The sequence below is a fragment of the Penicillium odoratum genome, assembly GCF_028828045.1.
Source record: "Penicillium odoratum strain IBT 22623 chromosome Unknown utg000004l_segment0_segment0, whole genome shotgun sequence".
In the NCBI taxonomy this organism is placed as follows: Eukaryota; Fungi; Ascomycota; class Eurotiomycetes; order Eurotiales; family Aspergillaceae; genus Penicillium; species Penicillium odoratum.
The window spans coordinates 2705470-2725554 of NW_026643146.1; the positions used below are offsets into that span (position 1 = coordinate 2705470).

General features: G+C 46.6%; 5 protein-coding genes across 5 annotated transcripts; 2 read left to right on the forward strand and 3 right to left on the reverse strand.

The window, feature by feature from the left end:
• Nucleotides 1-3210: 3210 nt before the first annotated feature.
• On the forward strand, nucleotides 3211-4332 carry N7520_005289 (fungal specific transcription factor domain-containing protein; the record flags this gene model as incomplete). The annotated part of the gene is made up of 2 exons (XM_057139223.1): nucleotides 3211-4019; nucleotides 4092-4332. 2 exons carry the CDS (start codon nucleotides 3211-3213, stop codon nucleotides 4330-4332), a joined length of 1050 nt encoding a protein of 349 aa, XP_056997430.1.
• A 3302-nt stretch (nucleotides 4333-7634) lies between these two features.
• N7520_005290 (uncharacterized protein) lies at nucleotides 7635-9675 on the reverse strand (the record flags this gene model as incomplete). Its single annotated transcript, XM_057139224.1, has 2 exons — nucleotides 7635-9581; nucleotides 9631-9675. The coding sequence occupies 2 exons, from the start codon at nucleotides 9673-9675 to the stop codon at nucleotides 7635-7637; spliced, it is 1992 nt and encodes a 663-aa protein (XP_056997431.1).
• A 1334-nt stretch (nucleotides 9676-11009) lies between these two features.
• On the reverse strand, nucleotides 11010-11882 carry N7520_005291 (uncharacterized protein; the record flags this gene model as incomplete). Its single annotated transcript, XM_057139225.1, has 1 exon — nucleotides 11010-11882. The coding sequence occupies one exon, from the start codon at nucleotides 11880-11882 to the stop codon at nucleotides 11010-11012; it is 873 nt and encodes a 290-aa protein (XP_056997432.1).
• Nucleotides 11883-14254: 2372 nt separating this feature from the next.
• On the reverse strand, nucleotides 14255-15390 carry N7520_005292 (sterol methyltransferase; the record flags this gene model as incomplete). Its single annotated transcript, XM_057139226.1, has 2 exons — nucleotides 14255-14904; nucleotides 14940-15390. The coding sequence occupies 2 exons, from the start codon at nucleotides 15388-15390 to the stop codon at nucleotides 14255-14257; spliced, it is 1101 nt and encodes a 366-aa protein (XP_056997433.1).
• A 1545-nt stretch (nucleotides 15391-16935) lies between these two features.
• N7520_005293 (alpha-L-rhamnosidase) lies at nucleotides 16936-19596 on the forward strand (the record flags this gene model as incomplete). Its single annotated transcript, XM_057139227.1, has 1 exon — nucleotides 16936-19596. One exon carries the CDS (start codon nucleotides 16936-16938, stop codon nucleotides 19594-19596), a length of 2661 nt encoding a protein of 886 aa, XP_056997434.1.
• Nucleotides 19597-20085: the final 489 nt, after the last annotated feature.

Consider the following 20085-nt stretch of genomic DNA (forward strand, 5'->3'; position numbering starts at 1 on the left):
AGTAAGAAAGAAAGCTTCATGAACAGCAGGAATCCAATATGAATAAGGTCGATATGCGTGTAGACCAGAGAAGCAGAAAATTGGGAGTATCTCCATAAATACTATACTCGATTTTTAGTTGCCAGATCAACTCAGTCGGCCTAAGTCATATACTTGGCACTATTTCGTTACGTCTTACGTATGCGTATTCAAGGTCCATATTACGTTTGTTCCTGTGGCATAGCTCGTTTAGGTTGAGCCTTTGACCCGCTTGATTGGAGCAAAAATCATGTTAAAGCAATCTGTCTATGATATTAAGTTTCAAATGCGGGGCGCTACTTTAAATTAGCTTCTCGGCTTTGTCCCACGGGGGTAAACCTTGATTCTCGGCGCCTTTGAGTTGAGACTGCCGCTCTTAAGTGCCGAACGTCACTGCAGCTGGTGCCACGCGTCAAGTCAAGTGGCTTGTTACTTGGTGGGGTCCAATAATGAAATAGAATCATTCACTACCGTGTGGGACATCTAGAACTAGACCTCGGCGCCCCTCATGGAAGGCCCAGGACGCCCTTGGCATGTGGGAACATTGGCACTGCAAACTATCAAGCGGAGCTGGCAGAAATATCCAATGTAGTCAGAGACTAGATAGCAATTATTTGATTGAAAGGATGAAGTCTGATTGATCTAGCTAGATGAGTAGGAGATATAAATCTCAGATAGCTAGCTAAGAATTGAAAGATTGCAGAAATGATTGAAAAAAGGCATTATGCATGCAGCAATGGAGGAAAGGGGGCGAGGGGCGGGACCCAGCCCCTGGGCCGGACCACTGGTGTCCGCCCGGGGAACGATCTGACGAAGATCCTGTGCCAGATCTCTGTAGGTAACATGAAGAAAGGCAGGAAGATCAGATAAGCTCTCTGGTGAGACCATTTCACACGAAAATGTGGCAGAATCGGGGCGACAGTGCTTTATTCGAAAGATTTCGTTGAAGCTGCCGTTGGAGGATCCGATCTGCTCAACTTTGATGTAAATAAAGCGTTCAATTAGACTATGTCTATGGCTTATTAGAGATTAGAATAACTAGATTTCAAGTTGGTGCTTCAACGAGGTTTGGTTCTTTCACCACGTCTGCTCTTTCGCGGGGACTCGAAGTTGAATGACAAATTTTGGTGGGCCGCTTGTTTGGTCCACCGGATCAAAGAATTGACTCTGTTCAATGTTGCCTCAACGGTTGGAGGCCGCGATCAATTTCATCTTTGAAGACGCGTTCACCGAGTATGCTTCGGCCTTCAAGAGTTGCATCGACCGCGCTCATCTAGGACGAGTACCAGCATGGGCTATGTTATGGTGGCATAATGGATGATGAGAAAGGGTAGTGGGCTAATTGCCGGCGCCACGGCAGATTGATATCCTTCACAGAATCCGTTGAAGCAACGCGGGCTGATGATTGTTCAGCGCACTTACAGTTTTGCGGGTTTGATGGAATAATCGAGAGGGTTCAATGGTTGATACATTCATTCATTTCTAGACGATGTTGCCGCAAAGGTTCTGGGGGGTGATTAGACTTATTGAAAAGACCAATTTGTATAAAATTGTTTAGACACTCAAGCGCTTAGCCGGATGCGCATATACATTGGGCTAGTGGTGAAGAGGGAGTGGTATAGAGGGGTGTTGTATGTTCTTGCTTATTCAACAACCATAGTTCATTACATGTTTTTTGAGCATGGCGTTTAACTTGACTGTAAGTCTCACAGCAATAACCTTGGGCTGATTATCGGCAATATGGTCGACAATTGTTGATGAAAGACTCCGCCGAAGCGCTCAACTGCATGGATGCTTTGATCTAGGCCAGAATGAAGATATAGTAGGGACATGAGCTCGACTTAAAGTGCATCGGGTGCTAGAACAGAAAACTGACGCGTTCGATATGCGCGGGTACAAGGGCACAGCTGAGCAATTGAAACATCGTTCGTGCCAACAGAGAGTCAAGGATGAGATACAGAACAGACTATGAGTGTCACTGTGAGATGATGTCGAAGCTGTGTGCGTCGAACCCCAATGTGCACAGCCGTGTTTTCTTGGCATTACGTCTTCCCGTCTTGGCGCGTGTGCTACGTGCGAGTTTTAAAGGTCTTCAGCCTCTCGGCTAACAAATCGACGTGAACTCTGGCCCGTCAAGAAGCCGCGCTACGGCATTGTTTAGCTCAACGCTCTCCACCAATCACAGCGGAACGGCTTCCGGTCCACCATTGCCGTTGTGGCATCTGAATCTCTACAGCGGCGGCTTCCACGCTTGATTGCTGCCGCAGGTGGCGACATGGTTGCCCCACATAAACCCGCCCTCACAGATCGAGTCCATCGGGCCTGCGACCATTGCTATCAACGGAAGGTGAATTGCCTTCGATACGCTGGGAAAAAAGTGAGACTGAAAGATGGCAGATCAAATGTGATGCAGCAAGTCCACGCTGCAATGATTGTGCCCACAAAAACATCAGCTGCACGTACAACAGGCCACTACGAAAACGGGTGCCGAGACTAGCTTCTGCTCAGCGGTATGAATCACCCTGGTGCTGTACCCGGCCCCTCCTGTTACTTGCTGACTGAAATACATGAAAAGTGGGAAAGCCGACCGAGGGGTGACGCAATCACTTGAAAAGGCCCCTTCACAAGAACCGCACAAAGGTTTGTCCAGCAACTGATATTTTAACTTCATGACCCAAACGTGATATCTACATAGGAGACTAAGAATGTTTGTCATTAGATGCCAAGCTTGTCTTCCCATTTTTACAGCATGTTGGGAACCTAAGGCTCTGCGAGGGTGCCGTGCTGTTGCCTACTAAGGGACAGGAATGGGTAGAGAACCTCACAGGAGAGAAAATACCTACAGAACTCTGTTCAAACAGCTCACGGCCATGGGAGCAAAGCGCTATCGTTAGAACTGATGATCCCACACGAAGTGGACATCTCCTGACGATGCCTTTACCCAACAGGGCAAGAATGAACCAAGTCATAAGTGCTTACTTCAATACGCTCGAGTGTCAAATTTGGCCGCTGCTGGACGCGAATTTGTTTAGGGAAACGGAACGTGTGGCCTATGAAGACCATCATCAGAGCCCACTGAGAGTTCACACCGCGAGGATCTGTGTCTGGGCGGCTTGGGCATTCATATCGGCCTTTCCGGGCACATCATCACACTTGCTACCTTCAGAGAGGGCGGAGATTGTGACATCAGCCATGGCTTCAATCAATCTTCTCCAGCAGCCACACGTTGAATTACTGGAGGCAATAACGATGCTCGTCACCGTACATCTTCTGTCAGGCAATGTCCAAGCTGGGGCAATTGGCAACACGCTCGCTGCACAATATGTACTTCGGATAGGAGGCAACACTCGGGACTGCTTCATAAAAGCCTCCACCTTTGCAGCTACTGGAGACGAACGATTTCGAATCAACTATCATTTACGGAATTTGTTCTGGATCTGCTACCAACAGGACAAGGAGTTATGTCTTCGTTCTGGGCAACCACCAACTCTTTCCGAGGACAACTGTGATCTTGATTTACCCGTCGGATACGAACAGAACTGGAATAATTCTCTAGCGATAGATAACTCCACGGCCCCCGTTTTTCCGGGTGATCTACGTTTGAGCCAGATCAAGTCCAAGGCTTACTTTGAACTGTACTCTCGGCGTGCGCTGGAGAAGAATGGCGCCCTTGTTCTTAGCGCGATTCGCCAACTGGATGATGATCTGGAGGAATGGCGTATGAGTATCCCAGCAGACTATCGCCCGACTATGCTCTTCAACGAGAAAACTCCTCATAGGCCCAGACACTTCAATATTCGGTCTTTAATGCTTCGCTTAGAGTATTATCATTGCGTGGCGTACATTCACCAGGCCTGTGCACGATTTCAAACGATGACCGGAAGTCCAGATCAAGAGATACAAGGCGTTACATCGAGTTTAACGTTTTCGATGGCCGCGTGCCGCTCCTCGCTCTACTACCTGGTGGCTGTTCAGGATACATTAGTCCCTAAAGACTTCTGGTACGTCTTGGAACAACATTGCAATGGCTCGTCTAGGCTGCCAATTCGTTTGTGACTAATGAACAAAACTAGGTTGACCTTGTTTTATACGCTCTCAGCGATTTTGACTGTATTCTGCTTTTTAATATCCAACCCCGGGACTCCAGAGGCAAGGAACGATCTGGAAATCATTCGCAAGATAGCAGCCCAACTCCGGAGATTGGGAAAGGATGACCTTTTTACTGAGGAACACTCTCAGACTGAACGCGTGTGGAAAGTCATAACAGCTTTGGAGGGCCTAGCTAAACGTACAATTGAGAAACAAATTTCATGAAAACATGGCACTGGATACTTTTCAGGTACTGATATAGGAAGATTATAAGTAAAGGTAGTGGATCATTTTTTCAACCTCGCCAATATTCAAGCCACATCATGTTTAATGAAATCTCCCAATGCGCCATTTCGCCATTTTAGGGAGAGCAGGCGGGGTAACGCGCAGTTCAGCGAGAGACATTTTGAGCCGTTGGTGGATGGGGATCGTAGTAAATTAGATTTTCTAGTCAAAATTTTGAGGAAGACTGACTTTCTTCTTAGTTTTCACCCTGACCCTTGTTTTTTTTTTATCGTAAGATATGTATCGGCTCGGTAGTTACCCTTAGCACATAAGGTAAGTCCCAATGGCATGTGTAAAGCCAGAGTGACGCGTCCACCTGATTTATTTTCTTATAAAGAGGTGGAAAAAAATCCGTATATTCCAGCCGAGACTTTCACCTAAAGTATGTTCAGTGGATGAAACTCCACTGGTTTAACGTTCAAAAAACACGCATCATATGAATTCGGACCTCGAAGAAACCAACGCGCGATATACACAGACTGGTTTACAGATGGAGTATAAGAAAGAGAAAAGGAAGGGCGAGGAAGTATAAGGAAGGGAGGAAGAAGAAGAGAAAGAGAAAGAGGAAGAGAAAGAAGTGAAAGGACAGAAGAATATATGGAGGTTCGCGGTCCCCTTTATTTACATCCTTTTTAGTATAACGTTCACTCAGTTAGAAATCGTATGTTATACTTTATATTAGCCTTCTTGAAATTTTATATACAATTCTTTGCCTTTATCTTCTGGCTTAAAAATTTATCACCATACTTTCTGGCAGAACAACGAAGGCGAGGAGGTGTATGATAGTCGAAGCCGACGAGCAGAGGACTTGGTGTGGGTATCTGAGTTGCGGTTCCTCAAAAAGAACGCAAATCAAATCTTGGATGTACTGGACCCACAAAAACCACGACATTTTGGCCTTTCGCGCAGTCTAAAACCTCCTGTGCGGTGAACTTTCGGTTGGTAAATGGGTCGTTAGACTTGAGAGAGAAATGGATCGATGAAAGCGACACAACCAAACATGGAGTCTATATTTTGATTGACATACACTGTAAATTTGAAATAGCACCGACACTGTCTCTTCCTCTAGACTTGTAAATTTTTGGACCTGATTGCCATATTGACGCTGTGGCCGTTCTTGATTTGACAATTTCCACCCTTTACTCTGATTATAGAGCCCAGCTATGCCAATCAAGCGGCCAAGTATTGACGTCCGGTTCTTTTGGCCAAATGGATTTGAAAATCTTCATTGTACCATCGTCAAAAGAGCTCTTATTGCCATAAGGATCGAAGGACTTTGCTGCTCTTATATGCAGTCCTGTCATGAACCCACGTTTAACGATCCAGGTGGGAGCCAGCTGTGTAAGGAAACGATTGTCAACTTGATAATGGACTCCCCTTCCTTCCCCTGGGAAATATTGTTGATATTGGAATGCTTGACCAAATAGTGGGTGAATAGTCAGCTGCACGAGGGATTTCCTTTTCTGGCATGCAGAGATGTATGTGAAAATTGCTTCGGCCAGGGTCTCATCAATAGCATAGTTAATCATGTAGTCCCGAAAGAACTATCTAGGGCAGCCGTTCCAACGAATAGTCATTGAACCCTTTTCAAAATCAGTTAAGTTGCGATGCGGCACCGGTAGTATATTGATATCTATTTCAGGTAAGTAGTTTAGCACCAGGTCGAGCTCCTTCAGACACGGAAAACGGCCTAATGCAGCATAGATGTCCGTCTCGAGACCTCGTCGTCGTTGTACACAAATCCGTAGCTTTTGTAGAGATAGATAATGATTCGCTAGCTCTGAAATACTCTGTGATAAGAATAAAGGCCCGATCTGCCCCTTTCTTGAAAGCGTCTCTAGAGCTCTGCTCGTCCATAAATGACATCCCATATGCAATTTTAATTCGAGAAGTGTTAATCCGTGCCTCCAAAGGACCGGACCATTGAGAAAGCTAGGCGAATAAGTGCCTAACAAACAGAGATATCTCAATGGTGGTAGAGATTTAAATATCAACTTAGTAGCAGGCCAGAACTTTATATCATTTTCATTTTGGAATAAGGTAAGTGTTAGTCTTGTTAAATCACGGAAAGGTTAGATATCCACGACGGTCTGCAATAGCATTGAATCTTCAATATAGCCAATAGTCCATGATTTCAGAACACTGAAATCCGTAATCCTTTACCAATCCTGAAATTGCTTGGCTGTCATTTTGGTATTGAGTGGCCATGATAGTGATTCAAGTTTAGCGGGCGCTGGTGTCTCATCACTCAGGGGTTGGGATGTTAACTTAACCCTCTCATTAAGATTCTTTTGGGACGATTGGTTAGGACATCTAGTGATCTGTAATGCAAGTTGCCTGATGTGAGGCGTAAATAGTATAATGCTCTGAAGGATTCGATCCGGATGTTCAGAAATTTCTATGCTCCGACCGTCAAAACAGGTGATATTGACACCATGAAGGATAGGTGACAGAAGCCTAGGTGTACAATTTCACCACGATTAAAAGAATTAGCGGCAGGTCCGATCCAACTGGTGAACATTGTCACTTGACAAGTCGGATAATATTGCGAAAGAGCCTCTAAGAGCTCGACTGGGCCCCCATTCTGAATAAGGATTTTCGCCTTGTGCAAATGAGGTAGTCGTCGAATGAGATCAATGACGAGATTCCAGTCTCCCTGCTCCCCAAGAAAGATATCAGAGATTTGCTCATCCCCTAAATACGCTTGCTCTAGAACATCATCAAGGCACATCCAAGGATTGTAAGATTCTTGAGAAGTATGCCCCGATATGATGGTCAGTCGTCTCACGTTGGTGAGAACACGTCGGGCACCCAGAAGATAGAGCAATATATGATGTGCTTCATTTGAGTCTAAGCGGATGATGAGGTCGTGATATAGAATTGCTGCGGCGATTCCATTCCATTCTGAATTCACACGGGACAGTGCTTGGAGACTTTTCTTAGACTCGTCGCCTGTCTGGGGCTCTTAAATCAGGGACGTATATTATCACATTGGATAGGAGAACTCACCCATTTGGTGATCATCTGCCTGATCTCTATTGGTAGCCGATCCATGGTACTTAATTCTTGAACTTGCAAGGATAGGAAAGTGTAATTGTGCAGAGTAACAAGACGAAGAGAATTTAATATAAGGGATTGGTGCAGTAGCAGAAAAAAAATTTAACCCTCCTTTCTCACCGCTCATACAACAAAGATCGAAATCGGTTTCATCTAGCTACGTATGCATGCGTTCTCATTAAATTCTAACAAAATTTGGGTACCAGCCCGATGCTAGAGATTCTGCCGGTGTGGAGACCCGGCTCGGCAATGAGCTTCTCCCCATCACCGACAACCGTATGTGCCCCACCCCACTGTAAAGGCCAACTACGCCACCTCTGCAGCCAATTACCATCATTCTCACGCTCCTCTGCCTCTTCCACCAGCGGCCAGACAGAATTGTAAATGACCTCCAACTGCACAGCCCCCTCAGTCACCCAACGGCGGGCAATCTGCTTCTGCCTATACTTCACGGCCTTGACACCGGCCAGAAGATCCGTCTGAACCGTCCAAGACGAAGCCAGTGCTTTGAAGATATCGTTATTCGACGCTATTGATATGCTTTTTGCAGCCACTGCAGGTGCACTATACAAGGGACGGATCTTTAACTTCGCGAGGCGCCGATCCCTAACCTGGTGGGAGCGGATATGTGTAAAGATGGTCTTGGCCAGATCTTTGTCGATAGCGGAGTTGATCATCGTGTCTCTGATGTACCAGATAGGCACGTCGAGGCCGGTAGAGGGCGGGGGTTGAGCCTTCTCGAATTCGGTTAGGTCGCGTGGTGGGACTGGGGAGAGGGGTTCGGTTTCATTGGGGTCCACAAGAGGTGGGCAGTTCAGGTAGAGCTCGAGAGTTGTTAGGGCTGGGAACAGGGCGAGTGCGGTGTAGGCGGGTGTTTCGAGGCCGCGATTGCGTTGGATGGCGATGCACAGGGTCTGGAGGGAAGGGCAATGAGCTGCAAGGGGGTAGATTTCCTCGACGGAGCATATGGGGCCTGTCACACTCTGGCCTCTTGCGCGTAGTCGGCGGAGTGTCTGATGGTTCCAGTCTTGGGGGCCGACGTTGAGCTTTAGTTCGAGTAGTGTTGGGCCGTGCTTGCGGAGGGCAGTAGTAAGGAGGGTTGGTTTGTAGCTACCTAGGAGGCAGAGGTATGTGAGCGGGGGAAGGGAGTCGAACATTGCCTCTACAGCTGTGTAGAAGGATAGCTCGTCGCCTTGCGGTGGGAAGAGAGCGAGGGTGAGTCTTTTTAGCTGCTGGAAGGGACGAAGATTGGCAATAGCACGTAGTACTTGGGTGTCTTCGATGCCGCCAACGGTCCACGATTTTAAGCAGCTGTAATCTACTAGCTGATCCCACTTGAGGAACTGCCCAGCCGGCATTAGGGTATTCAGCGGCCACGCTAGCTGTTCAAGCTTTGCACGCAGTGGTTCCACCCCACTCCTTCCATCAATAATCACCGTCTCGTTGAAGTCTTCTTTCGGGCCAACTTGGCCACCCGCGACGATCTGCAATGCAAGTCTCTTGACATGCGGTGCACGAACAACTACATCTTCAAGAACTCTATCTGGGTGCTCCCTGAAATTCCTGCGCTCTGGATACTCGAAAAGAGTGACATGGGCGGTGTGCAGCTGCGGCGATAGAACCCAACCGTCCGTCTTTTTATACATGTCTCCCAGCTGAGGAGTCAAGTAAACAGATGACCGACAACTTGGATGATACTGCCTGATGGCCTCGTGAAGCCCGACAGGGCCGCCGTTTGACATAAGAAAATCAATATCCCGCAGTTGAGGAACCCTGTGAATGAGGTCAATTACCCTGGCGCTCTGGTGTGTTGAACAATCCCCAACTTTGGGAATGCTTCGATCTCCGAGGTTCTGAGTTCTAAGCATAGCCCGGAGGCCGCTGTAGGCAGGAAGTACTGGTGCACGCGTTTGGCTGCTAATTGGAGACCACGGGACGATGATACTGAGTCGCTTTACGTGAACGAGCACACGGCTGGCTTCTGGCTGCCAGAGAAACTTATGAGAGACATCATCTTCATCTCCGAGTATACGTATGATGATATGCTCGTACAAGAGCGGCCTAGCAATTCTGTTCCATTCTTGGTCCACCAGAGAGAGTGCAGGCAGGCTCTTCATACGTTCATCGCGTATCTGCAGATACGGTCAGATATTAACAACATTGGAAAAATGGTCAACGTACATATCTCGCAATCATACATTTGATCTCTGATGGCAATCGGTCCATGATTTGGTAGAGGGGTTGGGTGTTGAACAGAGAGTAGAAAAAGCTAGCTTGGGGAACATGGCTTTTTTTTAAAGATTATTAATTATACACAGAGCTTACCTAACACCACAGCATAAATAGCCTACTTCCTGCCTAGTGGAAAACATGTCTAGAGCTACATAGAAATCCTGCTCTGCTCCTCCTCCTCCCGCACCTCAACCCAACAACACCCTAACTATCAGCGACATAAAACAACATATGATAACAAGGCCCCATCCCCGCACTATAAGCTATATCCTCATCTCCATCCGAGTCCTCCACATCCAAATCCGGAATATAGCACTGCTCCTTATTCGTCCAATCCCGCACCTTCGAAATCGTCTCTGGGTTTTCAAAATAGGCCCTTCGCGTTGGCCAGAGTGTTACCGTATCTTTAGCGGCCGGATCTGGCTATGGAAAGCATTTCAAAGAGGTGGCAAATGTCGACTTGGATAAAATCATGAAGGTCTAAAGTGGTACCATCCCACTACCTTTGAGCAAGTCTGACAAAGCTATGGGGCTCTCTGAATGGTCAAAATGTGTACTTGAGACAAAGATAAGCATCCAAATTCCTAATTTCGAAATGAAAACCGTATTGCAATCCTGTGTTGGTAGATTTAGATCGCATGTGAAGAAATTCTCTAGACATTCGAGAGACACTGAGCCAGAGCTCTGAGGAATAATCCCAACAATCCTTGAACGCTTACATTATATGCATGATTTTCCAGGCAAGTTACTTCCTCAGTATTGTGCATCGTGAAGCGCCGTGACTAGAGTATCCTTCTTACTCTTGAGCTTGCGGAGATACTCTGAGTTTATCATTGGATTTAAGTCCACTACTTATGGTTGATCAATATGAAGACAGAGGTGATTGCTAAGTCTGGGCCCTCCAAGGATTGTTGCCCTATTTCACATGAGGAGGGTTGTTGTTCTTATCCAGGTACATGTATCAGACTTATATACATTCTAAAAAAAAAGGACCCAGGGTCCGTCACTGTCTCTTCCTCTTCATGCTCAAGACTTGAGAGTTTGCCAATGCATCAATCCGATCATGATTAACAGTATGACCAGTGATCCCACTTGCATAATGCTTTTTCATCTGTGATCTGCTCAATGAAGCTATTAAGTCTTGACGTCTGGCCCTGTCTCCAATATGCCTATGGACCGAAAAATCGATACCATCTCATGTGGGTACCCACCGAGGTAGACAGGATTGAAGGGCTTCTCGCGAATCGCATGCAATTCTGTATTATTGTCTTGTTTGACCGTCCAGACAGATGCCAATTTATCGAAAATGCCGTAGTTGATGAATCTCTTTACTCCCCGGGGAAACAAGAGTACTGGTCCAATTTAGTATACTGGGCCCGTTGACCGATTAGAGGACTCATGACAAGCTGGACAAGGTTTTCTTGAGATGTGCGTATTTGTGCGAAGAATTCCTTGACGAAGCTAGCGCTCATGAAACAGTTGATCATGTAGTCCCGAATGAACCATCTAGGGCAAACATCACTATCCCAATTGAAATCTGATGCCAGACCCTTTTCAAAGTCAGTCAGCTCTCGCAACGGGACTGGCATCATGTTGGCAGATATTTCCGGTAAGCAATTCCACACAATGTCGAGTTTCTTAAGGCATGGAAACCGGCCCAGAGCACTCGACATATCAGTTTGGGCACCTGGATACCGCTGTACACAGATGTTTAGCTTCTGGAGAGATGGACAATTATCTGCCAACTCTCGAACATGCTCAGTTGAAAATGTAGGCCCAGCTTGCCCCTTTTTGAACAGTTTATATTCCGGTAGCGAAATGCCTTCAGAACCTGATTGAGGTCTTATTTCCCTATGCAATCCCAATTCAAGGAGAGTTTTCCCATGCTTATAGCTAATCACGCTGTTGGCAAACTCAGGAGTATACATTCCCAGTAGACAAAGATGTGTTAAGGGGGGTAGTGAACTGAACATCGACTCCGCAGCTTGCCAAAAGTTTGGGCCATCGTCATCTTTTCGTGGAAATAAGGCAAGGGTGAGTCGCTTTAGCTGTCGAAATGGCTGATCATCCACGATAGACCGGAGTAGTGTCGAATCACTGATACAGCCAACAGTCAACGATCTCAGAACACTGAAATCGGTGACTGTTTGCCAATCCTGGAACTGCTGAGCTGTCATTTCGGTGCTAAGAGGCCATGACATGGTTTCTATTCCAGCGGGTCTAGGTGATTTGTCACTTTCGGCTTCCTGGTTCATGCTGAATCCGTTGAGCTGCCCACGCGAAATGTAAGGGGCTACCCATCCGTTAATTCTTAATGCGAACTTTTTGAGATTAGGCGCATGTAACACATTTTGTAGGACGCTATCCGGATGCACAGAAAGAGGGCTCCTATAACTATCCAAAACGGTCAAATGAACAGCATATAGCATTGTTGAAGAAAGCCACACTGGGTTAATAATAGGAAAACTATTACACTCCCGAAGTGGATGTCGATCCATCACAGTGCTGAAGAAAGACACTCGACAAGTAGGGTGATATTGCGAAAGAGCCTCAAAGAGCTCGACTGGGCCACCATAGAAAACAAATATATTCACATCGTGCAAAAAAGGTATTCGTCGAATCATATCGATGACGGGACTCCAATCTCCCCCAATGTAGAAACCAGCTTTAGGGAGATTTCGATCGTTGAAGAAGGCTCTTTCCAGAGCACGAGGAATGTCGGAATACTCCTGACCAAGCCATTCGCTGGTCTGAGGACCTATGCGATTGGGACTAAATTTCCTAAGATGGGAACGCGGCGTCCATTTTGCCACAAGGCTCAGTTGTCTCGCTTGTGTGAGAATACCTCGGTCATCCGGTATGATAGGGATTTTCCCGTCCTTCAAGCGAATCACGATATGTTGGTCCTGAAATCTTTTGGCAATTCCATTCCATTCACGGTTGACTAGGCACAGCGCTTGGAGGCTTTCCTTAGATATGTGTCCTGTCTGTTGCTTGAATTAGAGCTGCAATTTATTGCTTCAAACAGAGACGCTCACCCAATCGGCGATTATATGCCTGATCTCCAGTGGTAGTTGATCCATCGTTCTGAATTCCCAGTTTCGGTAATGGTGGTCACATATGATCAAGGGTAGGTAAAGATTGTTGTCTAGTTACTAGAGAACACAAAAGTGAGCTGGGAGTCCATTCAGTGTTCAAAGGGGTACGGCCCAGGTGGGTCTGTAACACCTATCTCCCTAACCGTCTTTGGTGACGAAGGGCATTACTGATTGTAGGCTTTGGTATGGAAACACTTAAAATTATCCAGCAAAATCAACTTCATTTAGTCACGAAATTAATCGGTCTTATTCGAGCAGATGGACGTACAGTGCTTCTAACGCTTTGACGGAAAGAGCATTGGCAGCGGATTAGACCGGATCCTGACTGTTATGTGCCTGCTGCTGCCTGTAGCTTCAGCCATGTGATAATTGACTATGTCACTGATAATCGCAACATGACCAAGGTCAAGTGTAGTTTTAGCTACGTACGGTGCCTTATCTACTTCCGCCGAAAGTTATTAATTCGCAAAGCTTCATGAGTCGCGTAGGTATCAACTTATTTGACATTACCTCATCAAATAGGTGCCATGGTCTAGTGGTATGACGACACATTGTGGTAGATCACAGTGAATCTGTGTTAGCCCCGGTTCGATTCCGGGTGGCGCCATTTTTTTCATTTCCATTTTTTTGCTTCTCAGACATGCCATACTACCAAATATTAACGAACCTTCTTGGCTCATCGGTATCATATTAAAACCCTTTTTAGGTTATTGGTAAGGAAGTGGTCGATAAGTTGAGCAAGAAGGTTATATCTATCGGAAATCAACCCCGCCATTTAAAGCTTGGCTCAGACCACATTTTGAACGTATTTCCATTTTTCAAATCCTGATTCCACGATTTCTTTGTTCGGGTAATATAGTCAATGTAGACTAATATAAAAATAGAAACACAGAGCTTGAATCGCCATAAATAATCTTGTAAATGGATGTGGAAGACAACAGAGGCTGATGACTATTCAGCGAAGGACTCAGCAGAAGCCGAGATGACATGGATTTATAACAACCACAAATCTGTGATTTCAGCGCTATATCCTCTGGCAACATGAGCAGTTTGATTTGCAATCTGATCGCACAATCTCGACAATTAGTCAACTTTCTTTCTCCAACCTTTCTTTTGACATGTCTTCCAACATTGAAATGTTTCCTTTTGAAAAGCAAACACCATTCACTCAACCTTGTCTTTCCCTTTTACCTTTTTAACTCCTTGGCTCATAGCTGTTCCGAGTATTTTACACAATTTCAATACTCGACATAAGAAAAACACATCCCGAAATAAGATACAACACGCAGTACAATCTGTAGTGACAGCATACTAATGTGGGGGAGGGGGCAGAGCTCCCCACTACAATGCATAGCATTCATAAACCTATTATAGTGATGTTGTACCGCAAGAAACATTTTGAAGCTGGTATAAATTGAAAAAAAAGATCCAGAAGCTCCACCTGGGTAGGGCTATTCTTTTTTAGAAAAGACAGGTCAAGCCTCTGGCTTACGACCAACTATCAGATACATAGGCGTGAATAGCTTCTCCTTTCCACCCGCAACAAGACAGTCCGCGCCCCCAGCAAGCGAGTCAGCAGTTCTCTGTGATCCCTTTGGCGCAATGCCAATCATCTCAAGTGCACCAACAATGCCATGCGCCAGTCCACGGCCAACATGAGTCATGCGGATCAGGGTCGGTAAGTCCCAAAGGCTCTGCGTGTATCTCAAATCACCGCTGAGGGGCCAGTACCAAGGAAGCTCATCGTTGCGATCGGCAAGATCCTCACTGACCTCAAGCACGAACCCAGCCTTCTTCATCGCGTCTAGAGCGACAGAGATCTTCTCCATATAACTAATTCCATTCCCTTGCTCGATACCAAGACGAATCGCACGGTGACGGAGATCATCGTTGTCGTAGTTCTCGGTCATCAACCACTCGTAAACACCAAAGACGCCACCAGGCTTGAGGACCCGGAAAATCTCGGAGTAGATTCCTTCCAGACTCGGAGCATGTACGGTAGCTTCGATCGCGTAGACAGCGTCAAAACTGTTATCGGGGAAAGTCATTTGCATAAAGTCGCCCTTGGTAAAGCTGACCTGATCACTAAGATCTTCCTTCTGTGCGTACAGAGTACCACGCTCAACTTGGTAGTCGTTGTTATTAAGACCGAGGAATTACACCCGGTGAACTTAGCGATTTCCCTCGCAGGACCACCAACACCACAACCAACGTCGAGAACCCGTTGACCCTCCTGGATACCCATCTTCAGTGCAAGGTAATGTTCGTGTCGAGCCAATGCCTGCTTAAATGCCTCGCTCTTGCTGAATCGACAAAAGTGGAAACTTTGCGCCCAGCCATACTCGTAGAAATCGGTCGCGAGATTGTAGTAGTGTCGAGTGAGGGTTGCGTATTCCTTGCGTCTGGTTTCGCGGGTTTTGGATGTCTCGTCATCGGCACCTTTGTTATCCCAGTGCTTGAAGTATTCGTCCACGGCGATTTTTTGAGCATCCTTGTTCTTGCGCATGATATTCATGAATGAGTTTTGATCCTGGCCTGTCTTGCCATGTAGCGCTTGCTTGAAATCTGCATCTCGCTTGTGGTCTTGAGGCTCGAGAGTAATAGCGGCCATTTTTGGAGTGTCCGTCAGGGAGGGATACGATTTGTGAGGTGGAAGAAAGGATTATGAATTGGATAATTGGAGTGAGATGGGGAAGCTATGCATATATGAAACTTGAACTATGTATACAGGATCATACAGGGGCTCGAAAGTCGGTATGATTCGACCAATCTGAGGCAACGAGGCGTTAATCTCGGGCTTTGACGCTCTGACAGGCTCCCAGATTCAGGATTACCACTCCCGGAACTACGGGTCACTGCTTGTTTAGATGGCGCCACCTACTTGCAGGGATTAATAGGGGATCGCATGCAGGGACGGAAAGGGGCTATGTTTGCACATGTGTATTTTGTGGTCTGCATACTGGTAGAGATGAGATTTCTTTGTGAGGAAGCGTATCCAGCATTGGTTCCAGGGTACCATTCTCACATTCCAGCATAAAAGAATCCTTCTCAGGTTATCTGAAGGGCTCCAAGGGGCAGTTTCAAAGGACTCATTCGGTACGGAGTAACCGACCAAAATTAGATAAAAGACTGACTTAATTAACTAATTACAGTAGTGGAAGTAACCTCAACCGGGACTTATAACTACTGTAGCCTTGTAAGTAATCTACTATGTATATCCTAGGCTAGCCTAGGATCCAGTGCCTAAGTGGGGATCCGGGTATCTGATGATCACCCGTAAGGAAAAATAGCGTATATTAATTCATTAAGCGAGTATTTTGGGTTAAATACCTCGGAGTTCGGTACTGGGATGTTATAGATCCGATGAGGCATAGTGCCGGGACTAGTAGGGTGAACTGACCATTAAAGCTAATCCATAATTCAATTTTCAACTGTGCGCAACTCCATGTATACGCCACCCTGCGGTTCTTGATTTGTGACTTTTCTTTTTTCTATGGATTTTCTTGGTTCAATTGTTCTGAATTTCTTTTTCTTTTTTGTTTTTTTTTTTGTTGTCATAATAATTGGGCCAAGTGTCAAGCCGACCTTAATTAAGTGTTAAGCCGACCTGCTTCCTCTGGTATGACGATATATTGTGGTAGATCACAGTGAATCTGTGTTAGCCCGGATCGAATCCGGATGGCGCCATTTTTTCATTTTATTTTTACTCTCTAGACATGACATGCTGATTGCCAACTATTTCATTAACTACAGTAGATCCATCGGTATTATATTGAAATTCCTCTACGCTAAATAGTAAGAAAGTGGTCGATGCGTTTGAGCAAGAAGGCTATATCTACAGAAACCAATACCGCTAACCACCTTGGCTCAGACCACAATTTTAACGTATTCTTCCACATTTTCATACCCTGATTCCACGATTTCTTTATTGATACAGTCAGTGTAAATCAGAATAAACACAGAAACATAGAGCTTGACTAGTCATTCACAATCTCAGAATATCTCTTACCTGGAACGTGCCCGGATAAATATCGGCAATAGAGGGGATGCGGGGGGGTTGCGTCGGCGTCTTTTACCCCGAACCACGTCATACGTCAGAAATATTACAATGGATGGATAAAGCGTCAGGAGTTATCTACTTCATCAAACTATCATAATGTCTGAACCATCAGTCACATCAGTATCATTTGAACAACATGCCACTGGACTAGGCATCGGATTACCTAGACCTCGTATTTCGTGGAAATTCGTAGCCACCAATAACACAGTTCCGAATTGGGAGCAGAAAGCATATGAAATTGAGATTGTGCGTGGCGCTTCAAGCCCTGAGTCTTACCATGTTAAAAGCTCAAATTCCGTTCTCGTGCCTTGGCCGAGTCAACCTCTTGAATCTCGCGAATCCGCTCAAGTCCGTGTTCGATCACACGGTCTAAGCAACAAAACGGACTGGTCGGACTGGGAAACAGTGGAGTGTGGACTGTTGAAACCTCAAGACTGGACTGCGCGCGCTATTACCAGTCCTGTTAAGCAGTCCGAGGGGCCTCTACGCCCGCTTCGATTTCGAAAGACATTCAATGTTCCTTCTGCTCTGCAGAACGCTCGTCTCTATATCACCAGCCTTGGTGTGTATCAGGCTTACATCAACGGTGTCCCAGTTGGTGATCATTGCATGGCACCAGGTTGGACGAGCTACCATCACCGATTGAATTATGAGGTTTTCGATGTTGCATCATTGCTGCGGGTCAACGAAGAGAATGTCATCGCGGTAGAACTTGCTGAAGGGTGGTATGCTACACGTTTAGGATTTCTTGGTGGCCAGCGCTTTATCTACGGTGATGAAATTGCCTTGATTTCCCAGCTGGAGATTATTTCCGATGAGCTTAAGATATCTGTTGTCTCTGATGCGTCGTGGAGGTGTCACTCATCGGCGCTCATCACTAGCGAGATTTATGATGGAGAGGTCTATGATGCTCGCGAAGAACAACAGGGGTGGAATAGCCTGGCATTCAATCAGGAAGCATCTTGGGATCCCGTTCGCGAGACAGTATTCCCCAAGACTGAACTTGTGGCGCCTAATGCGCCCCCGGTGAGAGTGACGGAAATCGTGAAGCCTATAGAGATTATCACGACACCTTCTGGGAAGACCATCGTCGACTTCGGTCAGAACCTAGTTGGCCGGGTCCGCATTCCTCTTATCAACCCCACGAGCGTGGTCGACCATATCGTGACACTCATTCACGCCGAAGTTCTCGAGAACCAAGAGCTCGGCACTCGTCCACTTCGAATTGCCAAATGTACCGACACTATCATCTCTTCTGGTGAGATCCGCAACTGGGCACCACGCTTCACCTTCCACGGTTTCCGTTACGTCCAAATAGATGGCTGGACTCCCACTCTCGACAATCTTGTCGCTGAGGTAATGCACACGGATCTCCCCCGAACAGGATGGTTCAACTGTTCCCACAAAATGGTCAACAAACTTCACGAAAACGCCACCTGGAGTATGCGCGGCAATTTTCTCTCCCTTCCCACAGACTGTCCCCAGCGTGACGAGCGTCTAGGCTGGACAGGCGATATCCAAGTCTTCGCACCTTCCGCCAGCTTCCTCTACAACACAGCCGGTATGCTCGGGGACTGGCTCAAAGATCTCTCAGCAGAACAACTCATTCACGATCACGGCATTCCACCCTTTGTCATCCCAAACGCCATCCCGGAAGCCCTCTGGCCTACTTTCCCTCAAGCAATCTGGGACGACGTCACTGTCCTCCTTCCTTGGACCCTCTACCAAAGCTACGGAGACAAAGACATCCTACGCCGCCAATACCCTAGTATGAAAGCATGGGTTGACACAGGTATCCTCCGTGGCCCGGATCAACTCTGGGAAGATACCCTCTTCCAACTAGGCGATTGGTTAGATCCTACTGCACCACCAGATAATCCCGGTAATTCACGCACAGACGGTACCCTCGTCGCAGATGCATACCTCGTCCACGTCACACGTATTCTTGCATCCATAAGCAGGATAATCAACGAGGAATCCGACGCATCACGCTACGAAGCAGATTACCAAACTCTCAAATCCCGATTCCAGAACAAATACGTCTCCTCCGCCGGTTTGCTCGTCGGTGATACACAGACTGCCCTCGCACTCGCTATCGTCTTTGATCTACTCGATGACCCTGTCCAGATCGCTGCAGCTGGAACACGTCTTGTGAGGCTGGTGCGGAAATCAGGCTTCCAAGTCTCGACTGGTTTTGCAGGGACACCTATTATCACGCATGCGCTTACGAAAGCGGGATATCCACAGGTAGCGTATAGGATGGTACAGGAGAAGAAATGTCCGTCGTGGATGTATCCCATTACGATGGGCGCGACGACGATCTGGGAGCGGTGGGATAGTATGCGTCCAGATGGGAGTATTAATCCTGGTGAAATGACGAGTTTCAATCACTACGCGCTTGGGTCGATCATTAACTGGCTCCATTGTACTGTTGCGGGTGTTAGCTTGCTAGAGCCTGGGTGGAGGGAGATTCTTGTGAAGCCTGTTCCCGGGGGAACGGTGACATCTGCTGAGGTTGTTTATGAAACAGCTTATGGGCGCTTAGAGTGTGGGTGGGTATTGGATGGTCAGCAATTTACGTTGACTGTTGTCATTCCACCGAATTGTAAGGCGAAGATTGTGCTTCCGGGTGAAGAAGGTGAGGAACGGGTTGGATCTGGACGGTATAAGTTTGAGACGACGTTTGATAGTCAGGTTGGGTGGCCGCCCAAGGCACTTGTTCCTCCTATGTTCAAATCGGAGGACTCGTTTGTTTGATTCCTAATGGATTTAGGATGATATAGGTAGAGTATAATCTTATCATCTATGATGTCTTGTAACCCGAAACCTCAAACTGTTCCGCAAAGAAGGCTCCATCCATGGTAACTCATAATTCCCAGATAAAGTCTCAACCAACTCAAACCCACATTTCTTCAAAACATTTTCTGAAGCCACATTCTCTGTATCACAATACGCCTCTAACACATCAAACTGTGATCTCTCCTTCCAGAATAACTCCAGAAACCCAGATAACGCTTCCGTCGCGAAGCCATACCCCCATGCCTGCCGATTATAAAGATACCCCAGTTCGGGCACAGGATCCGAGCGCCAAGTTCCTACTATCCCAAGTAAGAAGCCTGGTTTGAGAATATCTTGATCATGGACGTTGGGAATTCGGCCTTGGTTTTCTTTTGTAATAGTATTGATATCGATATCATTGCGTAGAAAAACGGCATAATTCTCGCCAAGTGGATTCTTCTCGGGTAG